The sequence below is a fragment of the Gopherus flavomarginatus genome, chromosome 2 (genome assembly GCF_025201925.1).
Source record: "Gopherus flavomarginatus isolate rGopFla2 chromosome 2, rGopFla2.mat.asm, whole genome shotgun sequence".
NCBI classification, from domain to species: Eukaryota; Metazoa; Chordata; order Testudines; family Testudinidae; genus Gopherus; species Gopherus flavomarginatus.
The window spans coordinates 229,920,623-229,937,254 of record NC_066618.1 but is presented as its reverse complement, the minus strand read 5'-3'; the positions used below and the strand labels follow the sequence as shown (position 1 = coordinate 229,937,254).

The 16,632-nt window shown below is 42.1% G+C and overlaps 1 protein-coding gene across 1 annotated transcript; it reads right to left on the bottom strand.

The window, feature by feature from the left end:
• Positions 1 to 915: 915 nt before the first annotated feature.
• Positions 916 to 14,312, bottom strand: MRPL15 (mitochondrial ribosomal protein L15). Its single transcript, XM_050938932.1, has 5 exons — positions 14,149 to 14,312; positions 11,440 to 11,597; positions 4,578 to 4,743; positions 4,059 to 4,182; positions 916 to 1,469 (listed from the first exon to the last, which is right to left on the bottom strand). The coding sequence occupies exons 1-5, from the start codon at positions 14,260 to 14,262 to the stop codon at positions 1,132 to 1,134; spliced, it is 900 nt and encodes a 299-aa protein (XP_050794889.1). The 5' UTR covers positions 14,263 to 14,312; the 3' UTR covers positions 916 to 1,131.
• Between the last annotated feature and the right edge of the window lie 2,320 nt (positions 14,313 to 16,632).

The window sequence follows — 16,632 nt, the reverse complement described above, 5'->3', positions numbered from 1 at the left end:
AATATTTCATGCTATCTGTTCAACACTTGAATTTCTGCAACTTCCGATACCATCTCTCGCTCTTCTATTTTAGGTCCTTATGGCCCTCATCACCCTAGTATCCAAGTATCTCACAATCATTACTGGTGTTTATTCTAACACTACCCTGGGGAAATCAGAAAGAATTATTCCCATTTTAGATATGGGGAATTGCGGCATAGGGCAGATTAACTGGTTTGCCCCGAGTTGTATATTATGTTTGTGGCTGAGCTAGAAATAGAGTTCTACTTCAGTGTCCCATCTGCTATACCATCCTTAAACTCCTAATTTTAATACATATGCATCTGATCTACAGTCAATGGCTATAATAGCAACATTTGCTAATATTTGTTTTTGTATATATTTTCACTTGTGCCTGGATTTTCTATCTATAGTATTTTAGTTTAATTCAGAAAATCCTGATTAGACACAAATGTGTCTCTAAACTGGTTTTAGACATCTGATTAAATCAATAGTCAGTAGCTCATGTTCTAATCCCATATCTGCCACTGACCAATTAAATCACCACTATGGCCTTGGGAAAGTTAGTTAATCTCTCAGTGCTTCAGAAACACTAGCTGTACAATGGGAATAATACTGATCTTTCTCACAAAGGTGTTAAGGATTCAGTTTTGTATAACACACTGATTAAAATACTAAGAATTCTGAAATGTCTTTACAGCAAGATGCATGTCACTAGTCCCCCCTCCCTTTTTTTTTTTTAGAAGCCTTAAAATGTTAGTTGAAAGTCAAGGTTAAAAATTGGGATTGAGGAATAAGTGAAAGCTAAAATTATTGCTACAACCTATTCCTTTGACTAGCATTCTCTAGAATAAAATCAGCATCAGAATATTTTTAAACCAACGAAACAAATAGTAAATGACAGCAAGAGAAAAATGTGTCAGAATGTGTATTTTATTCTTGAAAGACTATTCACTACACGGTATTATGACTCAATATAGAAAAGAGATGTACCTGTAGCATTACCCAGTCACAAATGTATATTAATGTTTTGACTAGTACAATAAGAATGTGTTTAAAAAAACAAACCTCACTTCTAATCCATTATTTCATATCCAGATGCTTCCTGTACATCTGCAGTTGTCTCAGAATTCATGAGCTGTAGTATCTTAGCAACCTCTCATCTGTTGGTTTCAGGATTTTCTTTTCACTCATGTTTACCACCCAACCTGGAGCAAGACCAAAGAAAATCTGTCTAGGGTCCTTACGGGTGCTCAGCATTCGGAAAAGTTCATCTTTACTTATGTCTGGCAAAACATAACCATATTTCTTGGCGAGTTCAAGTCTGGCTTCTGGAATATTTGATGGATTAGCTAGATACCCACGATTCCTGGCATCTGTGTAGTAACGGACCAGATCTTCAGGTGGAAGCATTCGCTTTGGAATAGGCTGGCCACGCAGAAAGAAAGGTATTGGCTTGCACAAAATCTCTATAGTTAAGCAAAGAAGAGAAAGAAAGACGTAGGTAATAGTACTTCATAATCAAGGTTCAAAAGCATTAGATGATGCCTCCTTTCCTCAAAAGACAAGTACACCATATGCCTGAAATCTCTTGCTAGATTATTTACCTGCCACAAACTCATGCAGAGGAAAGGAAGAAAACTAGAGACAAATCTCTCCATATTTTCTTGTTCTGGGATACCAGACATCAATTAAATTATACAAATGCAATAAACCAAATGAATCAGTTAAAAATATTGTTTAAAAGGAAAAACTGATTTATAGTCCCGATTTAAAACCATCTGCATGAACCACAGTTTTAAAAAAAATGTTTTAAATAAATATGTACAGTAACTCCTTGCTTAATGTTGTAGTTATGTTCCTGAAAAATGCGACTAAGCAGAACGATGTTAAGCGAATCCAATTTCCCAATAAGAATTAATATAAATGGGAGGGGTTAGGTTCCAGGGAATTTTTTTTCACCAGACAAAAAACTATATATTATATAAATATGCACACAATATACGTTTTAAACAAACAATTTAATATTGTTCACAGCTATGATGATTGTGAACAGTATTGATGGTTGAGGTAATGAAGTTAGAGGGTGGGATATTTCCCAGGGAATGCCTGGCTGCTAAATGATGAACTAGCACTTGGCTGAGCCCTCAAGGGTTAACACGTTGTTATTAATGTAGCCTCTCACACAAGGCAGCACAAACACATGGGAGGGGAGACAGCATAGCAGAGACAGACACACACACCTTGTGTGGGGGGGGGGGGGGAGGAGAGAGGCACACTGTCCCTTTAAGTAAGCTGACCCACTCTTAAATGCACTGTCTTTTTAAATGGATCAGGAAGTTGAGACAGCAGCTGCTGCCCCAGGCGCTCTCTGTCTCTCTCCATCCCTGTCCTCTCCCTGCTCTATATGGAGAAGGGGTAGGCAGGAGCAGGGGGGAAGGGGAGACCCTGACATTAGCCTCCCTCTTCCCCACCCCTGTACAGTAAGCAGGAGTCTGGGAGCAGCTACAAGGCAGAGAGCAGGAGCACCACATGGCAGTGGGGGAGGGACAGCTGAACTGCTGATTGATAGCCTGCAAGGCAGTGCAGAACACAGAACTTAGGAGAGCAGGGAGCTGAAGGGGGGTTGCCAGTCCACCCTGGTTCCAAGCCCCCACCAGCTAGCTCTTCCTTGCAGGCTGCTCTTCCTGCAAGCAGTGGACCAAGCAGGCAGCTGCCAAACGATGTTAGCAGGGAGCACTGCACAACTTTAAACGAACATGTTCCCTAATTCATCAGCTATGTAACAACGTTAACCGGGATGACTTTAAGTGAGGAGTTACTGTATAGCATGCCTGCTCTGGAAAGAAAGATATGGTACAATAATGTAAACTGTAAGATTACCATGTACTTAAAGGCCTTGCTTGTAGGTTAGGACTGTTATATCAGGGCTAGAGACACATGATGGATGATCAACAGAAGTTGGTACAATAAAAGACATTACCTCCCCACCTTGTCTTTCTAATATCCTGGGACCAACACAGCTACACCACCACTTCATATATCAGAGCTGTTTATTTTCAGCTCATGGAGAACTCTCTCAAATGTACTGCCCTAATAAGGATCATGTTTGGCCTCCAGTTCATGCATGCAACCGCCATTAATACAGTAGATTGTATCTTGCCCAACATTCACATGTACAGACTCAAGCCAAGCAGAAACCACACTCTTCAATGAAACTTTGTAAAAAAGTGATAGCTATTTTGTTTAAAGGTGATTCCACGCTCCTCAAATTTTGTTTTCCTAATAAAATGGCTATTTCAAAAAAACCCAAAACAAATCACTTCCACAATTTAAAAAATACATTTCAAATCTGTATTTTGCTTTAAATTGGCTCTTTTGCCCTCTCCTGCCCCATGGACTGTTTTCCTAGAAGAGGAGTGCCAGGAATATGGTCAAATACTTTAAAGCACTAATTTACCATAATAGTAACAAAGGAGTAAGACTTTCTGGTCTCCAATAAGCTTAGCCTTAGATAAATATATATGCCTAATTACAAAAAAAAACACAAACCCCCAAGTTACTTAACTCAGTTATTTTTTGCATTTTGTTATGAATGTTTAAAAAAAGAGCATTCAAGCACTTCAACTTTCACTGTCAATATTTTCCCTACATCTAATAATGGACATAATGTTCATTAGATACAATTGTAAAAACAAACAAACCTGCAGAACTCAGCTAGTTTAACATGTTCCTCCCGACCCCCACTAAAGCAACCTTGCACTCCAAATCTGCAAACTCCTTAAATGTAGTTTTTTTCCCTAAACAGAATAATTTATATAGCATTACTAACTGGGTAGGGCTGATAAGCAAACAGTAAATAATGGAAAACTCAGGGAGAATAATTGTCTAGCAGATCTCTATTAGACTGCATTGATTTAACAGAGCTCCTACTGGATCTTCAAAAAGAACAGATGATTGACTCTTTCCAGTGCTGTCTACATTTAGGATTTAGATTTTTAAAAACCAACTCCATTCCACCAAAGAAAAGAAGTGGGGAGATGAGGGGAAATTCTTACCCAAACTCCGTGGATCATAGAAGCCTGTTGTAATAACACCACCATTTTTTTCAATTGCAGCAATGGCTAGCTCAGATGCCATCTGTACTTCAATATTTACTTTTGCTGAAAAGATATCGGCACCCTGTAAGTTACAGCATGTGCTTAGATTAGTTAAACGTAAATTGAATATTTTGGTAGCTATATTTATCCATCTCTACAGAGTATCAAATGTGAAATACAAAAACTAAGCTGGGTCACAATTCTACAATATTCTATTACATGTTTTAACAATTTTAACTACTATTCCAAAGTGAAAAAATAACAGCTTGCAAATCATAAAACAGTCCAGCTTTTCATGAATATATAGTGCCCTCTAGTGGATTTAGCATTATAAATTTAATTAGTCTTCCGTTTGGATACATAAAACTGCGGCTTAGAAAAGTAGTCATGCTTCCAGGAGAGAGGGAGGGAGGGGAAACCAAACAAAAAATGGAGGCATTACACTACCGGTAGACTAATAATGTATTTCAGACATACCTCCTCCACTAGTTGGACACCATAATCCCTTTTGAGTGGCTGTATTGTAACACCTCTGGCATTGGTGAGCTGGGTTAAATCAATCGGTTGAGTGGGATCCACTCTACCCAAGTCAATAAGGTATTGCAGCTTTTGAAGACTGAGGGGATGATACTGGCGCCTGCAGCTGGAGAAAAGGCAAAGAAGAGCAAAGAAGTTTAGAATTTCAAAATATGAAGCTGAAATTCAGTATAGTTAGAGTGAAAGAAGCTTCCAGGTTTAGTGGGTTAAGAGACAAATAAACGATACAATACTTTTTTTCTGTTTTCCATCCTTTCCTAAATGTTCCAAGCAATTTTGTTTAAGAAGAGGCCCATCCATAAGTACATTTTATTCCCCTTTTATAAAATAGGAAACCAAACACTATAACTGGCTATCACTGGGTTCGATTCACATCAAAGTAACATCCCCAGCAGCTGGTCAGCTTAATTTGCCCAGACTGTCTGGGTTCTAGAGGGAGAGGCTAAGTGTTATTCTGAAGAGGAAATCAGAAAGTTTGAATGCTTTTTGGCAAGTTAAGATTTTAGACAACAACTTCTCCTATGAGTTTAACTCAGCAGCCTTGTTGACACATGAGAATCTGACTCAATGACATACAAGCATATGCAAAGAATCCTCAGTATTCTACTCCAATGTGAGCTCTTTCTCATCTTATGTCTAGTTGACAATTTTATTTAATTGCTTTTCTATTGTGTTTATTGTAAGCAAGCACCTCACAAATATTAATGATTTATCCCTCATATCACCCTGCAAGGTAAGGAAATTCCGAGTAAATATCCACTCCCCCATATGGTTGGGTATTTGATTTGTCAAATAATATATATTTTTAAAAAGTCAAATATTTTAAAGCACTAATTTACCATAACAACAGTAACAAAGGAGTAAGACTTTGTGGTCTCCAATAAGCTTAGCCTTACATAAATACATACACCTAATTACATCCCCCCACCCCCAAAAAAAACCCTAACTTACTTAACTCAGTTATTTTTATTCATAAAAATGTGAAGCACAATGTAATGAAATTCAAAAAAGTTGAAGACCAGCACCATGACACAAAGAAGTAGGCCAAGCCACTATATCAGGGCATTCTTGCTGGAATATCTGACAAGTCAAATAATAGGTAATCAGTTAATCAGACCACTGACATTATACAACTAATCAATTGACCAGCTTGCCAAGTTTACTCCCCCACACACTCAAGGGGAACAGGAAGATTGCAGCCAAGAGCCATCAGCTTAAAAAAAGGAATGGGGCTAAAAAGGGAAAAGTATAAGCAGGCTGGCTGAATCACAGGTGACAATCAAGCTTTCAGATAGGTTATTCAAATACTTGTCTCTGTTATCCAGTGAGTTGTATTATTAGTCAGATACTGGAATGGATATATTTAAATACCTGTGAAATTCATTAAATAATATATTTGGCTATTTGATCAGTCATAGTAGAAAGTTATATTTCTAACAACCAAATGAAATAGAAAGCTGAGTATTACAATTAAATGAAGCAAAGTATTTAAAATACACAACTCTTTTAGTGGCACAAATATTTGTCTTTATGGCTAGTAGGCTGTGACTTCCGCTAACCGGCATACATTTTTCAAGCCCTGGAAGTATTTTCACTTGTTTTTATACACGGGGACCAAAACAGAGATTAAGAATAGGAAGACTACTGTAAATATGGGATGGACATTTTGATTACATATGCACAGTAAGTATATCACCCATAAACACATACAAACACTTAACTATGTTTGGCCTTTGTTATCATGTAAGAATAAACTGGACAGACATTTTCCAAGAGGTTGAGCTTGGATTTGAACAAATATCAACATTTACACAAGATAACAAAATACCATTTGGTTGAGTATATTCACAGATGAGGTAAATGTATTTTAATCACAGCTACAAAGAGGCCGTTTACCTGTATTTTTGCAAAATTTATATTTCTAAGTACAGGATATGTTTCTTGGAACAGTTGTAGAGTTACAACAGGCTCTTTACCACATTGCTAATTTACTTTGCTATCGTTTTACTGTACAACACAAGTTACTGTGAAACTTCTGTCACTGTAAAAGACTGGATCATTTTTCATTAAAAAGGCAGTTTACTAGATACATTTAACATTAATGAGAAACTCCTAGTTTTTAGATGTTCTTCAGCATTCCCTGTTTTGGATTGCTGATTCAGGAAGTCTCTGTCTAGCCACCTGTGGAAAGTGCTGCTCATCCACTTTCATGGTAAGGTGAGTTAAAGTGGGGGGATGACTATTTGGAAATAAAAATTAAGAAAGAAACTTGCTTAAAAAAAAAGTTTTCATAATTCTAATCAAATGTCGCTACTAACCACATATTAAATTCACTTAGTTATTAGGCATATACACAGAAAACTTTTAGTAATGAAAACAAGTCTGCTACCTACACTTCATTCCACAGAACAGAAACATACACATGAATATTCACCGAAATCAGCATTAAAAAAAAAAACAACAAACACCAAACTACATATTTAGTAAGACTTTATACACAAGCATAGATTAGAAACAGCTCTAGGGTGAAGGAGGTCAACATATGCAATATATCACTTGGCTCTTAATGGCTAAAACTGTGGTATATGTTTGCCACTATTACAAATATTAGTGCCATAAATTTGCATTACTCTTTACAGAATTAAAAGAAAGTCATGGACCCAAACAGCATGCACACTAAATTACACAAGAAATGATGACAGACAAGGAGAAACATGGTTTTCATGTTGTGCATGAAACCTGTAAGTTCTGATTTATTTTTAACTGGAGCAAAACAGATAGCAGTGATGTGCAGATCAATGACTGACAGACATGGATTATGAGAAAGTATTTGTAGAGTTTGAGGTCAATTGCCCCACTAGAAGAGGAAGGGTGTTCCAAAAGCAAGGAGAGTTATTGTTAAGGCACACAAATTCCAATGGGAGGAGGAAGCAAAGCAGGATGCATAGGCAGAGCACAGAGTGCAAGATGAAATGAAAAAAGTATGGAGTAGAACACTTCAGCTGAATCCAGTGAATTTTGCTGTTAAGAAAGTTAGCAAGACTATGGGCAGTCAGAAGGGTGCAGAAGTCAACAAGGACAATGGTTCTGAACATTGCTAAGGATGAGTAAAAAAATAACAGTGCAAGTGTGAATGGACAAAATCAGAGGCGCTAAGGCTATGTCTACACTACAGACCTTACAGCAGCACAGCTGTAGCTATGCTGCTGCAAGGTTTCCCATGAAGCCACTCTGTCAACAGGAGATACCTGACGGGAAAGCTCTCTCTCATAAAACTGGAAGGGACCTTGAAAGGTCATTCAGTCCAGTCCCCTGCCTTCACAGCAGGACCAAGTGTTGACCCTGACAGATTTTCGCCCCAGATCCCTAAATGGCCCCCTCAAGGATTATACTCACAACTCTGGGTTTAGCAGGCCAATGCTCAAACCACTGAGCTATCCCTCCCCCACAATTAAACCACCCCCCTATGAGCAGTGGTAGCTACGGGCATGGCTACACTTGCAGATGTAGAGAACTGTGAGTTAAACCCCCCTTCATAGAGCGCAGTAGGGAAAGCGCTGCAGTCTGTCAACACCGACAGCTTCAAGTACACTGGCATGGCCACATTTGCAGCACTTGCAGTATCATTGGGAGCAGTGCATTATGGGCAGCTATCCCACAATGCAAGTGACTGCAACATGCTTTTCAAATGGGGGGTGTGTGTGGAGTGTGACAGGGAGTGTGTTTGTGTATGTGGGGGGAGAGAGTGTGGGTTTTTGGGGTGCTGAGAGTGTGTCAGCATGCTGTCTTGTATGTTCAGACCCCCCCCTCCTTCCCCACCTGCCTCTCTCTCCCTCTCACTCACTCACTCACAGCAAACAGAAAATGTTTGCTTTTTTTGGAGCTGAAGCAGCTCCAGCTTCTCCGAAAGGGAGCTCTGAAAGGGCATTTCTGCATTCCTGCAGCCGATTTCACAACAATGACAAGAATGGCCACTTGATTTAAAGGGATTATAGGAGCGCAGTAACGCAACACCTCGTTCACACTGGCACCGCAGAAGGGCACAGCAAACATTATTCCACTTGCAGAGGTAGAGTACCAACAGCGTTGTAGCTGTGGAGTCAGAACGCTCTACGTGCCTTGCCAGCATGGATGAAGAGTGAACTAGGGTGCCCCGAGCTGCTTTACTGCGCTGTAACTCGCAAGTGTAGCCAAGGCCTTTGTCAGCAGGAGAGTGTCTCTCACTGGCATAGCGCTGTCCACACTAGTACTTTTGTTAATTAAACTTCTGTTGGTCAGGGGGTGTTTTTTTTCCACACTACTGACAGACAGAAGTTTTATTGACAAAAGTGCTACTGTAGACATAGCCCAAGACACAAAATGAGTTACACCAAGCCAAGGACATAAAAGGCAATAAAAAGCTTTATCAATTCATTAGGAGCAAGACAAACACAAAGGAACCAGTAGGTCCACTACTTAACAGGCAAGGAGAGCTAACAACAGAGGACATCAAGAAAGCTGAGGAGTTTAATGCCTATTTCGCTTCAATCTTCACTGAAAAGGTCAATGGTGATCAGATACTCAACACAATATTAACAAGGGGGGAAGGAGGACAAGCTAAAGTAGATAAAGAACAGGTTAAAGAATATTTAGGTAAATTAGATGTATTCAAGTCAGCAGGGCCTGATGAAATTCATCCTCGGTACTTAAGGAACTAACTGAAGGAACCTCAGAACCATTACCAATTATCTTTGAGAACTCATGAAGTCCCCGAGGGATGGAAAAGGGCAAACATAATACATATCTTTAAAAAAAGGAGAGGAATAAAAAAAAAGAGGAACTGAGGAATTATAGATCAGTCAGCCTAACTTTGATACCTGGAAAGATACTGGAATCAATTATTAAACAATGTGTAGGTACCTACAGGATAGCAGGGTTATAAATAAAAGCTACAGGGATCTTTTAAGAACAAACCATGCCAAACTAACCAAATTTCCTTCTTTGAGAGGGTTACTGGCCTATTAGATAGGGAGGAAGCTACAGATGTGATTTATCTAGATTTCAGTAAAGCTTTTGACACAGTCTCACATGACATACTTATAAGAAAATTAAGGAAATGTGGTGTAGATTGAGTTACAATAAGGTGGGTGCATAATTGGTTCAAAGACTATACTCAAAGAGTAGTTATCAACAGTTCACTGTGAAACTGGGGGAAGTGGGGGTGTGGATCTAGTGGGTCTCACAGGATCTGTTCTGGGACCAGTACTGTTTGATATTTTAATTAATGACTTGGACAATGGAGTGGAGAGTATGTTTATAAAATCTTCAGATGACACAAAGCTGGGAGGGGTTGCAAGCACTTTGGAGGACAGGACTAGAATTCAAAAGGACCTTGTTAAGTTGGAGAATTGCTCTGAAAGCAACAAAATGAAATTCAATAAAGACAAGTCCAAAGTTCTGTACTTCAGAACTCAAAAACAAATGCATTAACTGCAAAATGGGAAATAACTGGCTAGGTGGAAGTACTGCTGAAAAGGCTCTGGGGGCTAGAGTGAATCACAAGTTGAATATGAGCCGACAATGAGATGCAGTTGCGAAAAAGCTTAATATCACTCTGAGGTGCATTAATAGGTGTGTACTATGTAAGATACATGAGGTAATTGTTCTGTTCTACTTGGCTCTGGTGTGGCCTCACCTGCAGTAGCGTGTGTAGCTTTGGATGCCACACTTCAAGAAAGATGTGAACAAACTGGACAGAGCCTAGAGGAGAGCTATAAAAATGAAAAAATAAAAAGATTTAGACAACCTGAACCTCTGGGGAAATTTGTTTTCTTTTTTTTTTAAGCCAACACTTTGGCATGTTCAGTCTTGAGAATAGACAAATGAGGGAGTACCAGATAACAGTTCTCAAATACGTTAAGGGCTGTTATAAAGAGGATGATGCTCAATTGTCCTCCATGTCTACTGATAGTACAACAACAAGAAATAACAGGCTTAATCTGTAGCAAGGGAGATTTAGGTTAGCTACTCATAAAAGCTTTTCCAATTGTAAGGATAGTTAAGCACTGAAACAGGGTTCCTAGGGAAGTTGTAGAATCACCATCACTGAAGGTTTTTAAGAACAGACTGGACAAACATCTGTCAAGTATGGTCTAAGTATTCTTGATCCTGCCTCATCACAGGGCTTGACTAGATGATCTCTCAAGGTCCCTGGAGCCACTATACCCATTTGAGTATATCATCAAAAATGGAAAAAACTTACCATGATTAGAGGTGTGGAAGTGAGTAAGTAAGATTGGTTGGCCAAGAGCTGAAGGAAGAGCAGGTGATCTTGTAGAGATGTTGAACCCAATGGGGTTGATCCAAAGCCCATGAGGGTCCTTGGGAGTCTTTCAATAGGCTTCAGATTAAGACAAGTGAGTGGGCGAGGGGAGATAATAAAGGTGGAGAGAGAGCAAGAGCTGAGCAGGAGGAGTAGTGGGGCAGATACAGATGAAAGATAGAAACAGACAAAGCAGTCAAGTGTGGAAAAGAGGGTAGAAGGTTGTAACCAGGAAGTCATCAATATGGAGAGTAGAAAATGAAGGGAAAAGCTGTTCAGAAGGTGGCAGAGAAGTGAGGGAGACTAATGGATTTAAAGTTACAGAAAGTGACAAGGGGAAGAGAGGGTGGGGAAATTTGGGGGAAAACAGATGACAAACAAAGGGGAAACTGTCTCATATGTTCAGGCTGCATTCACAAAATTAGATTTCGACTGCCACATCAGAAGAAAGGTAAAAGCAAATGACATTCCACTTGAAATAAATCTAGAAAGCAAACTTACCTGTGTCCTTCATTGTACCCATATTTTGGAATAATCAAGTAAAATGGCGTCTGGCCACCCTCAAAGCCCAATCGGGGGCGATTTCCTCTTTGTCTTTGTCCTTTATGACCTCGACCACTTTTCTTACCTCCATGTCTTCCACGGCCACGTCTTTTTTCCTTGAAAGCAATAATTCATAAATTCACTTAATTACACTATGGATACATAAGCTCTGGCAATGTACATTCTGAGGAAATATAAAACTGTTCTCTAATGAATTTGGGGAGACTGGTTGAGAAAAGTTAAGCATTTCTACTTCTGTAACTAAAGGAGAGAATATTAAACAAAATGTGATTCTAGATAGTTACCCAATCAAATGGTTTGAAAGTCTACACGGATATGTGCAAAGCGAGAGTAAGAATATGTACACACTACAGCTTACATTGGTATAAGTTATGTCACCCAGGGGTGTAAGTAAGTCACATGCCCCCCTACAAGCAACGTAAGTTACACCAGCCAAAGTGCCAGTGTGGATAGCGCTATGTAAGTGGGAGAGCTGAAGTATTTAAGCTGATGGAAGACCTCTCACCCATCAGCTTAGAGCGTCTGCACTAGCAGAGCTGTAAGTTCTGTAGTGTAGCCATATAGTACTATATTTTCCTCTCACCTCTAATATTTTGTTAGCAAGCAAGGATGATTAAGTGGTTACGGCACTAGGCTAGGACTTGGGAGACCCAACTTCAATTCCTTGCTCTACCACAGACTTCCTACGTGACCTTAGGAAAATCACTGAGCCTCTGTGTCTCAGTTTCCCAATCTGTAAAATGAGGATAATAGTACTTCCCTACCTCTCAGAGGTATTATAAGGATAAATATATGTAGTGTAGTGTAGAGCAAGCCTGAGTGAGGAAAATTCTACTTGGAAGTTGAGCAGGAAGAGATTCCATCTCACAATAAAATAAGTTGTTAAAGAAAAGAAAATAATTTTGTATATATGTATTAGCATGAATGTGACAAATTGGAATCAGACTGCTTCAAGAGTTTGTAGTTTTCACTGCTGTTTGGGTGAAAGAACTTTTGGTGTGCAGCAGCAGGTTCCACAAAGACAGTTAGTGCACAGAAGGGTGGAGGGCTGCACATTTACCCCATAGCTTGCCATGAACTGATGTGTTGTACAGACATGCCTTCGTTGACTTTGTAGGATTATTTGAAAAGCAAGGTTTTTATATATAGTGTAAAAGAATTACCCTCTACTTCACAGGATAATCTGATTAACTGCACATCATAAGGAATGTCACTCATTTTAAACCTTATTTTCCCTTGTGTCACTGACTTGCTGTTCACTGCTTATTAATACTGGAGTTATTTACACCAGAAATGCTATTTATAAAATAGAAGCTCATTTACCATAGGTATTGGTCATTCATTTCACATTCTCTTATTACCTTTCATTGTGTTCTCAGTTCGCATTTGTTACACGGGGAACCACATAACCCTTTATTTTAACATTTGGCTATTTTTATTTGATGTCTGTTAGTTAATTCAGGCTATTTTAATGTATTAAATAATGTGAATAGTAGTCAAGATAGTAGCAATTTAAATAAGACACCATTAAATGACACAGTTGATATTTTCACATTAATTTTATTCAATAAGTTTAGATTAGTTTAGTACCTAACATTAGGTACTGTAAAAATCAACAACTCTGCATAATTGGACTCCTGCACAGGTTGGGGCTTTAGATCTGTTTCATATGCCTCGATCCCTAACCATCTGAGAACTGTGAATCTGACATTTTCAAATACATAAACTACCAACATTTTACACTTCCTTCTTTAGCTTTTTGTAAGTCATCCCCCCTCATACACACAATTAAGGGGCACTAACAGAACAGGTGGGGAGACAAGAGGGAACAGTCAAGTTAATAGTGCAGCTCTTCTTATAAATTTTATTTTAAAGCGCTTGACCCAAATCCTGCAATTGGATCCAAATAAATGGTTCCCTGGGTGCAACCCCATAAAAGTTAAAGGGGTTCACCCACAAAAATCCAATTTCAGGATTGAGGCTTTTCTGCCCATCCTCATTAGGAAAGGTTTCAAAAGTCTGCACCAATGCACTACATCGAGGTAGTTCAATCAATCCAAACCCTCTGCTGTGGGCATACTCCAGTCGAGGAAAATATCTACATTAAGAGTTTGCACTGGTGATGCAGTTCCAAGTGGGCAATTTTCTCAAACCGAGACAGATGGTTACATCTACATTACAGACGTCTGTTGGCATAACTATATTGGTCAGGCGTGTGAAGCTGTACCAGCAAACGTCTTTAGCACCTTTAACGTTTATCTGTTGGCATTTTACATCCTGGAGTCAAGCCAATACAGGAGAAGTTCAGCTTCCACTGAGGGCGAATACACAGGCTCATCCCTGAGGAAAGGACCCAAAAAGGCACGAACCCTAAAGGCCAAAAGAAGCCATAATTTTCTAAGCCAGCTTCATGGTTTTGACCGCCAAGGCCCCACGGCACCGAAAGGGCTTCGGGACCAGCCTGCAAACGCAAGAGACGCTCGGTCTCGGGGCTAAGGAGCCGGTCCAGGCTAGAGCGGATCCTGCAACAACCGGGGATCAGCGCTGAGCAGCTGAGGCCGCCTGGGGGGAGCGGGCCCAGCCCCGTTATCGGAGAGCCAAGGCCCGGGCCGAGCCCGCTCCGGGTCTCCTGCGCCCGGCACTCACCGATTTCTTGGCGCCGGGGTTGGGTCTCAGGTTAACCAGGCTGACCCTGGGCAGGGCCCGGAGTAGCTCCAGCGCCTTGGGCCCGCCGCCACCACCCCGCGACGCGGCTGCCATGGCCGCTCGCTCCCGCTGCCGCACACACCCGGCCTGCAAAGGCAAAAGCGGCAGCGTGCGAGGGTGAGCAGCGCGTCGCTTTACGGCCGCCGGAACCCCCTCCCCCTCCCCCTCCCCCTCCCAACTGTCGCGAAGCGGCTGTGTCGGGGGGGCGGGGGGGGGGGTGGCGGGGGTTACATGCCGCGTAGTGTAGTGTGTGTCCATGCACTCTGTGGGGTGTGTCTGTGCCCGTTTCCTGGGATAACAGGGATAAAATAGTGAACGGAAGGGCGTTTACCACTGCCTGGCATGCTGGCAGACGCTGTTTCCTGCACGCCTCCATCTGTTTGTAACCATATGGTGTCTCTTGCCTTATATTTGGATTGTAAACTCTTGGGAGCAGGCAAGGCCGTTGCAAGGATATTTTGTGCCCTAGGCAAAACGTTCACCTTGTGTTTCCCGCCTCCCCCCCTTCACATCGGTTCATTGAGGGTAAATCCAAATGAGCCTTTAGAGGTCCCAGGGGTCAGCTGTGCCCAGGGGCTGTTCCCCAGACCAGAAGCCCCCCTCCCTGCCCCGTGAACTCCCCTGGAGTGTGCACAGCCCCCTCTTCCCCCCCACGAGCCCTCCTCACCCTGGCAGCTGTTGCCCTGAGTCCACTCACTGGCTTTGCCAGGCTTGGGCTGCTGCAGCAGCTCGGCAGGGAGGAGCCACATGTGTTCAGGAGCCACAGAGCCCGAGTGTGGAGAGGGGGTAAGCCAGCATGGGGCAGGAGGGCAGCAGCCTTGCAAAGGTGGCGGCACTGCTACCGGGGAGCAGCCGCACCCCCACCCCTCCTGCCTAGGCTGCAGCCTGGGCCCCACTGGGGTCTCCTGCAGGCTGTAGTGAATGCATGCGGATGCCAGGGCTGCCCAGGGCGAGGGGAAGTGGGGTAATTGGCACCACGAGAATGAGGCTTGCCCCTGCCTCCGCCTTCCCCCATCCTCTGTCGCCTCAGTACGCCACGTCCAGGAGTGGCCCTGGACAGCGCCGCAGCGGAGTGGCTCCGGTGGGACCTGGGCTCCTCCTGCTCAGAGCCGCATGGTAAGGGAGCAGGGCTGCAAGCTCCGGCAGGTCGAGCAGCAGGAGCTCAGGTCCCGCCAGAGCCACACCGCTGCAGCACTGTCCTTGGCCGCTCCTGGATGTGGCTCTCTGAAGCTCTGGGAGAGAGGGGAGGTGGGGGTAAGCGGCATGGTAAGGGGCCAGGGGGTTGGATAAGGGGCAGAGAGTCTCGGGAACAGTCAGGGGACAGGGAGCAGGGGGAGTTGGATGGGGCAGAGGTTCCAGGGGATGGTCAGGGGACAGGGAACGGGGGGTTGGATCGTGTGCATTTCAGGGGTCTGTCAGGACTCGGCGGGGGATGGATAGGAGTCAGGGCAGTCTGGGGACAGGGAGCGGAGGGGTGGGGGGTCCCGGGGTGGTGGTTGGGGAAGTCTCGGAGGGATTGTTAAGGGACAAGGAGCAGGATGGGTTGGGGATTCTGATGGGGGCAGTTGGGGGCAGGAAGTGGGTGCAGGTTGGATAGGGGGCAGGACCAGGCCATTTGGGGAGGCACAGCCTTCCCTATCTGGCCCTTCATACCATTTTGGAACCTTGATGTGGCCCTCGGGCCAAAAAGTTTGCCCATGCCTGCCCGAATGTCTGAAAAAAAAGTGGCTTTGCGTTTTAATGTAATTGTATGATACGCTCTATATAGAAAGCCCGCGTTCGCTCGCAGCATGCGTCCCCACTATTGCGGCGCCACATTACCATTGGTCCTCCCCTCCCCTCCAACTACTATTCTAGAAAATTCTTTGACCTATATAAGCGGCCACGTCAGGCGTGTTTACAGTGTTTGTAATCTCTGTTGCATGTACTCTACTGAAATAGCATAACAAACCCATGGCTTTATGTTTTAATTCAATCATATGATATGCCCTTTTAATTTTAAAATATGGATTGGTTCGTTGTTAAGATAAGAAAAGGAGCAGATAAGCTGTTCATGTGAAAGAGCCTTTTCAAAACTAGCACATGTAAAACACAAACTAAGAAGTACAATGTCCCAACAGCGCCTCGACTCACTCATGATTTTATACATTGAACAAGAATTGGCTTTGTCAGTTAATTACAATGATGTGATTGAGGAATTTAAGTCCATAATACCTAGTGAGCAATGTCTCATTCTCTAGGACAGGAAGATGAAGAAGCCTTAATTTGTTTTGGTCAATTTGGGTTAGCTCATTATCTGGTTAAAGATAAAGATTATGAAAATTAACTGTATCTTTGTATACACCTGGTTATCACTACAGCAAAAAATTGGTATTTCATGTCTCATTTTTTAAGTAAAGTTTAGTTGTTAATTTAAAAAAAAAA

Coding starts and splice junctions, on each gene's coding strand:
- MRPL15 (XM_050938932.1), bottom strand. CDS start 14,262: ATGGCAGCCGCGTCGCGGGGTGGTGGCGGCGGGCCCAAGGCGCTGGAG. Junction 4,744..11,439: donor GGGTACAATGAAGGACACAG/GTAAGTTTGCTT, acceptor CCTTTTCTCCAG/CTGCAGGCGCCAGTATCATC. Junction 1,470..4,058: donor CTATGATCCACGGAGTTTGG/GTAAGAATTTCC, acceptor GCTTAACTATAG/AGATTTTGTGCAAGCCAATA.